Consider the following 11,681-nt stretch of genomic DNA (forward strand, 5'->3'; position numbering starts at 1 on the left):
CGCCTCCATGCTCTGGACACTACGCTGACAGACACAGCAAACCTTCTTGCCACAGCTCGCATTGATGTGCCATCCTGGATGAGCTGCACTACCTGAGCCACTTGTGTGGGTTGTAGACTCCGTCTCATGCTACCACTAGAGTGAAAGCACTGCCAGCATTCAAAAGTGACCAAAACATCAGCCAGGAAGCATAGGAACTGAGAAGTGGTCTGTGGTCACCACCTGCAGAACCACTCCTTTATTGGGGGTGTCTTGCTAATTGCCTATAATTTCCACCTGTTGTCTATTCCATTCGCACAACAGCATGTGAAATTTATTGTCAATCAGTGTTGCTTCCTAAGTGGACAGTTTGATTTCACAGAAGTGTGATTGACTTGGAGTTACATTGTGTTGTTTAAGTGTTCCCTTTATTTTTTTGAGCAGTATAGTTACCGCATATTAGCATGGCTAGTAGATTTCCTCTCATTTGCCTCTTTCCTTTGTCACTGTGCATGTTCTGTGTATCTGTCTTGTCAGTTGATGCGGCGAAGCTGTAGGCAGGTGACCCTCTTGGCCGCCGCGGCGCGTTACCGGAGCTCTATCCCTGTGGCTCCGCCCTCACTACAGTCCAGGCTCCTCCTCTTCCTGAGCCAGCGTTTCCATGACATTGAGACTATCCTCAGCTGGAGCTCCTGGTTCAAGAACCGAGGAATACGACAGAAGAATTTGTATGTGTAACAGGAAAACACCGATTTATTCTAGCTACATGCATTTCTATCAGCATGCCACGGTCTAAAATTAATGCGTATGTTATCATCTGGTCCCAAATCATTCCCTCCCCCTTGGCCCTTACTCTTCAATGCACCATCTATAAGGCGTTGGTAAGCAAAATGGTGGGCGCTCCAACACCGCTTATGCTATCCAGACCCTTTTAGATCTTCATGCAATGAAGGGTTATAGGCTAAGGCGAATGTGTAGGGAGTGAATTGGAACCGGCTGTCCCAACTCCATAAACATTGCTCTCAGCCCAACCCCTGTCTCTTTCCCCTCACAGTTTCTATGGTTACACCCAGCAAAACTATGGGGACAACATTGCAGCTGCTTATTACATCCTTAGCCTGAAGGGAGGATTCAGGTAACTGGTACGCCATCTTGGGCTGCCTGTGCATGCCCCCTTTTTGACGTGTTGGTGAATATTGATGTCCTTTCAGTGAGGTTTTTTTGTCATGCATTTGGATGTTTTTTGTTGTTGTTGTATTTGCTGATCACTGTGTCATTCACTTGTTAGTGATAACTAGTCTTTTGACCCTCCAGGTTTGCAGGGCAGTCAGAGTGGTTCCGATCAGACAGAAGAGGGAAGTTCAATTGGGACTTCATGAACCACCGGGACACCTCCATAGAGGAAGTGGATGTCAGCAACACACTCATTAACTACACAGGCCTGGAAAACCTGGGTACTAACACTTTATTCATGTCCAGGGGGTGGGGATTTGTATTCGTTTCACATTGCAGGATCAATAAGCAAGTTACCCTTCCTAAATATTAATGGGTAACTTAGCATTTATGTATGTATTCTGTGCCAGTGGTTTTCAACCTGTTTTCCGCAGGGTTTTTAAAATTCTTTTTTTCAACAATAAATAACAGTTGGGACTATTAATGGTATTATGCAATTTTACATTATTTTTCACAATGCATATTGTTTATACAAATAATATTGGGCCTTTAATCTGTTAGTCACTGATCAAATGTACTCTAAATTTGACTGCCAGGATTTTGTTAAAAAGTTTTGCTACTCTGGATGGTGTTCCTTCGAACTTTTGGCAGTGATTTGGTGGTCCCCGAAACGGAAAAGGTTGGGAACCACTGCTCAATGCTGTAAAATATAACTCCTTTTTCTCTCTACTCTTTCTCAGTGAAACAACGGGGGCTGCGTACTCTCTCTGTGAGTGGCTGCGCTGAGGTGGATGACTGGTTCCTGTCGCGCCTCCATATCTTCCAGGACACCCTGGAGGAGCTGGACATTTCGAACTGTCCCCGAATCTCTGTGGGGGGCCTGGCCGCACTGCAGAAGCTGAGGTACACTGACCAACACAGGAGGAAATGACAAAGACGGAGGCATTTTATCAATTAGTACGTGAGGAACCAAGAAAAGACAATCTCCTTGCTTCGTCCTTAAAATGTATTGGAGGAAAAATATCCAATGTCCCTCCCTTTGGACCTTCTCCTCCAATGCGTTTTGAGAAGAAGGTGAGGAGAGAGGACACAAGGAATCATGTGAAGATTAATTGAGAAAGAGACAGCATCACTAAAATGTCCATGCATTTCCTCATGGCACTTACCTTAGATATATTTGCATATGTGTGTATATATAGGGGTCAATGGACTCCATAACTTCACAAATTGATACAAACATCCCTTCTCTTCCTCTTGTGTATCAGGGGTCTGCGACGGCTGGACGTGTCCTCCCTCCCCAGACTCCAGAACCCTGGGCTGATCGCCATCCTGCTGGAGGAGATGCTTCCTCACTGCCATGTTACTGCTGTCGGGTACGACCACAGCCTGATCTACAGTCACACACAGACAGATGGCTAGACGCCCAGACACAGATAAAGGCCCTGGCTGAGGCTGGACGTCAAAGACTGACTAGAGAAGTGGAGAGACACAATCAAAGTCGGGCATGGTGACAAATGCTCTTATTCGCTCTCTCTTTGTTTCTTTAACTAACACTCACACAGACAAGCAGGCAGGGAGGGATGCCCATTTAGTGTGTGATGTAGAGCCTCACTGATTTAAAAAATGATAAATTAACAGACAAGTGTTTTACTAACTTGTGAGCAACATTGTCGTCCTTAAGCTATCAAAATTATCAATCAAAAAATATTTGCTTCAGAAAATGTATATATGATGATGGTATGGATTATTATTATGTGTTTTATTGGTGATTAAATAAAATATTTGTAAAGTATGCCTCCTGTTGTACATCTGGATCAATACAGACATTTATGAAGCAGACACAGAAAGCCAAATAGACGAGTCATGGTTAGCGGTTTAAACTGGTGTGAATCTTATTAACTGTGAGGGATGTAAATCCCATAATCCTTTGTGAGACTGAGGAGAGGAGACCTCAAAGCTGCCGTTGAATAGGAGGAATAACGATTCAAGAGGAAAATGGAGAAATTAACATATTTTGTAGACTGAAGTAATGATGTATTAACTATCTTATATACTGTTGCAATCATACTGTTCAAAACATTGCTGCCATGACCTCATGCTTGAACTATTTATGCAGATACATAACACTATATTGAGTCATAATAATCAGATTATTTTGTTCTTAGCTGCTATCACCACTCAAGATTTACCCCTCTCTTTCTACATCAGAAACACCCTGAGCCTTTCTTTGCCCTGGCTGGGGAGCTGTACCCAGGACAGTTTAAGGTAGGATCTAGCCTATTTTCTGGCTTTTAATTTTCTTAACTTAATTTCCTGAGTTGTGCAGTTGGTGCCTGTGTATTTTTAGGTATCACTAACAGCAGTGTTGTTGTATGTTAAGACCACAGTATGTCACTACTTCATCAAGTTGCTGAAGGACAAGGGGCTACTCAGATGCTGCTACTCACAGGTTCGGTATTCTTTCATATCCTTTGTTCTGTGTCTGAGTTAGTCACCCACAGACTGTATTGAATTGTTATTGGAGTCATCCATTTTGGTTTGGGCAGAATATCCACACCCTGGAACGTGTAGCAGCAGGACTGGAGGGAGAGGACCTGATTGAAGCCCACGACAAGTTCTACACCTCACTGTGTCAGGTTTATATGCCGGAAAGAGTACGACTTGGACTGGATGAAAGGTTAGTGTATGTGGTACGGTAATATCTAACTGGGGTGGCTTTTTTCCATCTACGTAACATTGCAAAAATCAGAAACTTTCTGTCCAAAAATGACGCAGAAAAATTAATCCATGCTTTTGTTACTTCTAGGCTCGACTACTGCAATGCTCTACTTTCCGGCTACCCGGATAAAGCACTAAACAAACTTCAGTTAGTGCTAAATACGGCTGCTAGAATCCTGACTAGAACCAAAAAATTTGATCATATTACTCCAGTGCTAGCTTCCCTACACTGGCTTCCTGTTAAGGCAAGGGCTGATTTCAAGGTTTTACTGCTAACCTACAAAGCATTACATGGGCTTGCTCCTACCTATCTTTCCGATTTGGTCCTGCCGTACATACCTACACGTACGCTACGGTCACAAGACGCAGGCCTCCTAATTGTCCCTAGAATTTCTAAGCAAACGGCTGGAGGTAGGGCTTTCTCCTATAGAGCTCCATTTTTATGGAATGGTCTGCCTACCCATGTGAGAGACGCAGACTCAGTCTCAACCTTTAAGTCTTTACTGAAGACTTATCTCTTCAGTAGGTCCTATGATTAAGTATAGTCTGGCCCAGGAGTGTGAAGGTGAACGGAAAGGCTGGAGCAACGAACCGCCCTTGCTGTCTCTGCCTTGTCGGTTCCCCTCTTCCCACTGGGATTCTCTGCCTCTAACCCTTTTACAGGGGCTGAGTCACTGACTTACTGGTGTTCTTCCATGCCGTCCATGGGAGGGGTGCGTCACTTGAGTAGGTTGAACCACTGACGTGGTCTTCCTGTCTGGGTTGGCGCCCCCCCCTTGGGTTGTGCCGTGGCGGACATCTTTGTGGGCTATACTCGGCCTTGTCTTCGGACGGTAAGTTGGTGGTTGTAGATATCCCTCTAGTGGTGTGGGGGCTGTGCTTTGGCAAAGTGGGTGGGGTTATATCCTGCCTGTTTGGCCCTGTCCGGGGGTATCATCGGATGGGGCCACAGTGTCTTCTGATCCCTCCTGTCTTCTGATCCCTCCTGTCTCAGCCTCCAGTATTTATGCTGCAGTAGTTTATGTGTCGGGGGGCTAGGGTCAGTCTGTTACATCTGGAGTATTCTCTTGTCTTATCCGGTGTCCTGTGTGAATGTAAATATGCTCTCTCTAATTCTCTCTTTCTTTCTTTCTCTCGGAGGACCTGAGCCCTAGGACTACCTGGCATGATGACTCCTTGCTGTCCCCAGTCCACCTGGCCATGCTGCTGCTCCAGTTTCAACTGTTCTGCCTGCAGCTACGGAACCCTGACCTGTTCACCGGACGTGCTTGTTGCACCCTCGACAATTACTATGATTATTATTATTTGACCATGCTGGTCATTTACGAACATTTTAGCATCTTGACCATGTTCTGTTATAATATCCACCCGGCACAGCCAGAAGAGGACTGGCCACCCCTCATAGCCTGGTTCCTCTCTAGGTTTCTTCCTAGGTTTTTGGCCTTTCTCAGGAGTTTTTCCTAGGGAGTTTTTCCCAGCCACCGTGCTTCTTTCACATGCATTGCTTGCTGTTTGGGGTTTTAGGCTGGGTTTCTGTACAGCACTTTGAGATTTCAGCTGATGTACGAAGGGCTATATAAATAAATTTGATTTGATTTGATTTGATTTGTTTAACAAAACACTGTTATACCACCTAGGCAGACACTCATTTACATGGATTTGTTAATTAAGTTGTCATTTAAAAGGAATGTGGGTGCTATTAAATTAATTGTTGAATTATGCTCTTTAACCTCTGACCTGCAGAGAAAATATTCTCTGATGACAAAGGTGGACACCTAGTCAGTTGTACAACTGAATGCATTCAACTGAAATGGGTCTTCCGCATTTAACCCAACCCCTCTAAATCAGAGAGGTGCGGGGGGCTGCCTTAATCGATATCCACGTCTTCGGTGCCCGGGGAACAGTGGGTTAACTGTCTTGCTCGGGATTAGAACGACAGATTTTTACCTTGTCAGCTCAGGGATTCGATCCAGCAACCTTTCGGTTACTGGGCCAACCACTAGGCTACCTGCTGCCCCAAACCAGGTGAGTGTCTGCCTTAACATTTCTTTTCACTTCTTATCCATCCTTACTTGAATATGCTCTCTCCATTTTTCAGTTCCTCATAGTTGAAAGTTCTTACGGACCTGTTTATTAAACTTTCTTTGTAAAATACTTGATTTCTCCTTGTTCTCCATTTTCAGATATTGCTTTCTGTGGTGAGAATCTACCAAAGAGGTTCTTCACCTCAATGGCCATGGTGAGTGTGGTTTGGGTGGTGACCTGATAGACTACATTGAGTTTGTGCGTCTTTGTCTTTCCCATGTATGTGCAGATTTGTGTGTGTACAACCATAATAAAGTGATGAACCATAATGAAAGGCACAGTATTCAGTACTGGTTTCCTGTTTCTTTTCCTCCAGGACTTTCCTCGCTGTGATTTGCTGATTATAATGGGGACCTCCCTGCAGGTTCAGCTCTATGCTGCTCTTGTTGGCAGGTGAGTCTTTCTGACTCTTTTCACAGGATCATGATTATAAAGTTATTTGATACACTACTATTGGTATAGTATTGCATTTCAACATGTGTCCTCTTCAACCATGTATTTTAGCACCAACGAGCTCATAAATGGTGTGTGATGGAATATGTGTTTGCAGTGTTTCAAACAGCTGCCCCAGACTGCTCGTTAACCTGGAGCAAGCAGGCAGTGTAAGTCCTCTGTCCTGTCCCTGTCTATTTGGATTTGCATGAGCCTTTCCTTCCTCTATCCACCTCTGTATTTTAGCGTGTATATCTTTCTGTCTGTCTCCCCCTGTAGGCAGATCCTGTATTAGGGATGATAGGCATTGGCGGAGGAATGGACTTTGACTCAGAGAAAGCATACAGGTGAGAAGTTATCGCTTTCACTTGAACTATGATTAAGATGGTGTTGGAAGTGTTGCTGATGAATATTCATTGGTTATGATTGGTCTCTGTCAGGGATGTGGCTCATATTAGTACATGTGATGATGGATGCTTGGCACTTGCTGACCTACTGGGCTGGAAGGTAAATATACTGTACATGCTTAGTAAATACCCATATTCTATGGACACAGTCATGATAACAGTGCAACAGAGATTATATAATTTTTTATTTTTTTCCCTCTCACTGCTCCCACTCTCCCTCCTTCCATTATCTCTCTTTCTCCAAGGCGGAGCTGGAAGAGATGGTGAAACGGGAGAATGAGAAGATTAACAGCAAAGCCAGGGGGAACAGGCCAATCAGAGCTCTGGGGCTGCTGGGAAGGTGGGGTCGGGGGGAGGGGGGTCAGGGAAGGCTAAGGTAGAATAACCAATGAGAGACCGGCCGGCTCCAACCCATCACTAGGCTTGAGTCTGGAAGCAGATTTGCATACAGTAACCAGGACTGTGCACTACTGTCTGGTTTTGGAGTTTCTCCCTTTAGTTTGCACTTTACTAACTTCTCTCTCCTCTCCAACCTCTGTTTGATATAAACCCACCTCCTGACTCCTACTGTGTGTATTGGTCTGTCTTTTGACAGTTCCCACAGATGGAGTTTATAGCAAAACACACTAAAACAAGCATACATTTCCTTCTGAGGGAGAGAACTACAGGCACTGAGCTGTCAGCATGCCAACTAGCTCTGTTCAGTCAGTTAGTTGATTCATTTAGACGGAAGTGACAAAGTATAGAAGACATGGCAGGGTAACAAAGATGATGAATGGCTGATTCATCCACTGATGCAGTAACACAACTACTGGAAATAGAATGAAAACATGTATAATATAGCATTTTCTGATCAGTTACTATTTTTAATCAATTATAATAATGCATTTGTTTTTCATGGCATTGCTTTCTGTTCTTATTGTTTATCAATTGTTTTAATATAATTATTTATCTATTAAGCGTACCTGTGGCATTTGGTTTCTCTACTTCATGTTGGCGTTGGACGTTTCTATTTCAGCACGAATGATGCAGCAGAAAGTTACCACAGTGGTGTGATATGTCGCAGTACGTCTCTGGTGTTGACTAAATGCAACTCCATGCTTTCTAGAAGATTGTGTGTGATACAACAAGTAAAAACACAAAATAACGTGGCAAGGTCTCCCACTGAAGTTGGTATTTTTCATGCACATACACTACATTAAGCATTGAGCTCATATACAGCTGGTACAACTGATGTTGATTGGTACAACTGATGTTGATTGGTACAACTGATGTTGATTGGTACACCTGATGTTGATTGGTACAACTGATGTTGATTGGTACAACTAATGTTGATTGGTACACCTGATGTTGATTGGTACAACTGATGTTGATTGGTACAACTAATGTTGATTGGTACAACTGATGTTGATTGGTACAACTAATGTTGATTGGTACAACTGATGTTGATTGGTACAACTAATGTTGATTGGTACAACTGATGTTGATTGGTACAACTGATGTTGATTGGTACAACTAATGTTGATTGGTACAACTGATGTTGATTGGTACAACTGATGTTGATTGGTACAACTGATGTTGATTGGTACACCTGATGTTGATTGGTACACCTGATGTTGATTGGTACAACTGATGTTGATTGGTACAACTGATGTTGATTGGTACAACTGATGTTGGGTGCATGGGTTGTTTATTTCTATGTTGAATGTATTGTAGCCGTGAGTTGAACAGAAAATACTTTTGCACATTTACAGTACACTTAGAATCCCACCTTTTATTCTCATGCAGCTGTTAACTGGCCGTGTCTGAATCCATTTTGTCTGTGTTTTCAGCTCTATAAAGTGCAACAGTCAGATGTGTCTCTGGGTAAAAGAGAGTGAGATGAGTATTATTCAGGTCTTGAGAGTAAAGGCTAAGCAGACTAATTTCTTTATGTTAAACGTGTTTGCAAGGTTAACCACATGAAGTGGTGGGAGATGAAAGAGGAGGAGAGAATGATAAAAATAAAAATAGAGAACTTGTGGGCAAGTGGAAGTGCAACATCAACTGTCAAGGTGTGTGGTAGAGGCAGGTGATGCATCGACACAAAATATACTTCTAACGGAACAGAGAAAGACTGTTGCTGAGGTACGAAATCTGCAGTAGACAAAATGTTTTACCCTGTTATTTTTCACCGATAAGACAAATTGTAGAGTAACATAGTTAGAATGTGAGAGGACAGGTCTGTAGGCACAAGGTTACAACATGAAGAGATCTGTGGAGTTTGTTAGGCTGACAACATGAAAAGATCTGTGGAGTTTCTGTTAGGCTGACAACATGAAGAGATCTGTGGAGTTTGTTAGGCTGGCAACATGAAGAGATCTGTGGAGTTTGTTAGGCTGGCAACATGAAAAGATCTGTGGAGTTTCTGTTAGGCTGACAACATGAAGAGATCTGTGGACTTTGTTAGGCTGACAACATGAAGAGGTCTGTTGAGTTTATGTTAGGCTGGCAACATGAAGAGATCTGTGGAGTTCGTTAGGCTGACAACATGAAGAGATCTGTGAAGTTTGTTAGGCTGTCAACATGAAGAGATCTGTGGAGTTTGTTATGCTGGCAACATGAAGAGATCTGTGGAGTTCGTTAGGCTGACAACATGAAGAGATCTGTGGAGTTCGTTAGGCTGTCAACATGAAGAGATCTGTGGAGTTCGTTAGGCTGTCAACATGAAGAGATCTGTGGAGTTTGTTAGGCTGTCAACATGAAGAGATCTGTGGAGTTCGTTAGGCTGACAACATGAAGAGATCTGTGGAGTTTGTTAGGCAGTCAACATGAAGAGATCTGTGGAGTTCGTTAGGCTGTCAACATGAAGAGATCTGTGGAGTTAGGCTGTCAACATGAAGAGATCTGTGGAGTTTGTTAGGCTGTCAACATGAAGAGATCTGTGGAGTTTGTTAGGCTGTCAACATGAAGAGATCTGTGGAGTTCGTTAGGCTCACAACATGAAGAGATCTGTGGAGTTTGTTAGGCTGTCAACATGAAGAGATCTGTGGAGTTTGTTAGGCTGTCAACATGAAGAGATCTGTGGAGTTTGTTAGGCTGTCAACATGAAGAGATCTGTGGAGTTTGTTAGGCTGTCAACATGAAGAGATCTGTGGAGTTTGTTAAGCTGAAGGGGAGACACATAAAGTTGCAGCTACTTTGACAAACAGCCCTAGGGGCCGTTAACAGTAAATAAACCTTTTTAATACATCTATCATCTCAAATCAGCCGTAAAGGTTAGTTCACCAACTTTTGGGTGAACTATCCCTTCAAATGTTAGTTGAGGAAGGATATAATCACTTTTTCAAATAGCTTAATGTTCTTTTTTCATTTATTTCATGTTGATATATTGGATTTCATCTTAATCTATATGCAGTTGGCATACACTAAACATTTTGCACAGCTATGTTTCTGTGGTGTCCTCTCTAGTCTGGGATGATGAGGGTGTTCGGTAGATCAAGATAAGAATAATCTTTTCTCCACCCCATGGATTGTTATTAGGGACCCACTGGGGTTATATATCTATTTTATACGAGCTCTCTGCCGGTTTCCAGGACACAGATTAAGCGTTGTCCTGGACTAACAGGCATTTAAAATTTTACATGCTTTTTAGTCTGGGACTAGACTTAATATGTGTCCGGGAAACTGCCCCTGAATGCTGTAACAGCATATTATGAAGCCTCAAACTACCCTTTGTGTCAATATCTCTAGAGGTGTGAGTGGCACGGTGAGGACAGACAATGAGGTTACTGATAGAGTTTCAAGGAGGCCCCTGACTCTGCTGGAAAGGTTGCGACTATGTCAGGACACCTGGGCCCCTGGGATAGAGACGAGGCCCATGCTGCCCTCTGGGGCCGGCCGGCTAGGGTGAGTTCCCCCCCGACTAACCTCTGTCTTTATACAGATCACTGTGCCCATCAGTCACTGTCCATCCCAAATGGCATCCTGTTACCTACAGTTGAAGTCAGAGGTTTACATACACCTTAGCCAAATACATTTAAACTCAGTTTTTCACAATTCCTGACATTTAATCCTAGTAAAAATTCCCTGTCTTAGGCCACTTAGGATCACCACTTTATTTTAAGAACGTGAAATGTCCGAATAATAGTAGAGAGAATGATTTATTTCAGCTTTTATTTCTTTCATCACATTCCCAGTGGGTCAGAACTTTACATACACTCAATTAGTATTTGGTAGCATTGCCTTTAAATTGTTGGACTTGGGTCAAATGTTTCGGGTAGCCTTCCACAAGCTTCCCACAATAAGTTGGGTGAATTTTGGCCCATTTCTCCTGACAGAGCTGGTGTAACTGAGTCAGGTTTGTGGGCCTCCTTGCTCGCACACACTTTTTCAGTTCTGCCCACAAATTTTCTATAGGATTGAGGTCAGGGCTTTGTGATGGCCACTCGAATACCTTGACTTTGTTGTCCTTAAGCCATTTTGCCACAACTTTGGAAGTATGCTTGGGGTCATTGTCCATTTGGAAGACCCATTTGCGACCAAGCTTTAACTTCCTGACTGATGTCTTGAGATGTTGCTTCAATATATCCACATAATTTTCCATCCTCATCATGCCATCTATTCTGTGAAGTGCACCAGTCCCTCCTGCAGCAAAGCACCCCCACAACATGATGCTGCCACCCCCGTGCTTCACGGTTGGGATGGTGTTCTTTGGCTTGCAAGCCTCCCCCTTTTTCCTCCAAACATAACGATGGTCATTATGGCCAAACAGTTCTATTTTTGTTTCATCAGACCAGAGGACATTTCTCCAAAAAGTACGATCTTTGTCCCCATGTGCAGTTGCAAACCGTAGTCTGGCTTTTTTTATGGCGGTTTTGGAGCAGTGGCTTCTTCCTTGCTGAGCGG

The 11,681-nt window shown here is 43.4% G+C and overlaps 1 protein-coding gene across 2 annotated transcripts in view; it reads left to right on the forward strand.

The window, feature by feature from the left end:
* The window catches only part of dmac2 (distal membrane arm assembly component 2), a 7,607-nt gene extending 1,872 nt beyond the window's left edge, over positions 1 to 5,735 (forward strand). Inside the window, exons 2-10 of one of the 2 annotated variants that reach the window (XR_003880742.1) lie at positions 517 to 707; positions 1,034 to 1,114; positions 1,294 to 1,433; positions 1,893 to 2,055; positions 2,418 to 2,525; positions 3,361 to 3,417; positions 3,533 to 3,601; positions 3,699 to 3,829; positions 5,614 to 5,735. Coding sequence is in view for 1 of the 2 variants with exons in the window: in XM_029772715.1 (XP_029628575.1) it covers positions 517 to 707; positions 1,034 to 1,114; positions 1,294 to 1,433; positions 1,893 to 2,055; positions 2,418 to 2,525; positions 3,361 to 3,417; positions 3,533 to 3,566 (774 nt within the window). In the remaining variant the exon portion in view is untranslated. Of the gene's footprint in view, positions 1 to 516; positions 708 to 1,033; positions 1,115 to 1,293; positions 1,434 to 1,892; positions 2,056 to 2,417; positions 2,526 to 3,360; positions 3,418 to 3,532; positions 3,602 to 3,698; positions 3,847 to 5,613 lie in introns of those variants that run through there. The other variant, XM_029772715.1, reaches the window with a different exon arrangement.
* The last annotated feature ends 5,946 nt before the right edge of the window (positions 5,736 to 11,681 follow it).

This window comes from Salmo trutta, chromosome 13 (assembly GCF_901001165.1).
Source record: "Salmo trutta chromosome 13, fSalTru1.1, whole genome shotgun sequence".
NCBI classification, from domain to species: Eukaryota; Metazoa; Chordata; class Actinopteri; order Salmoniformes; family Salmonidae; genus Salmo; species Salmo trutta.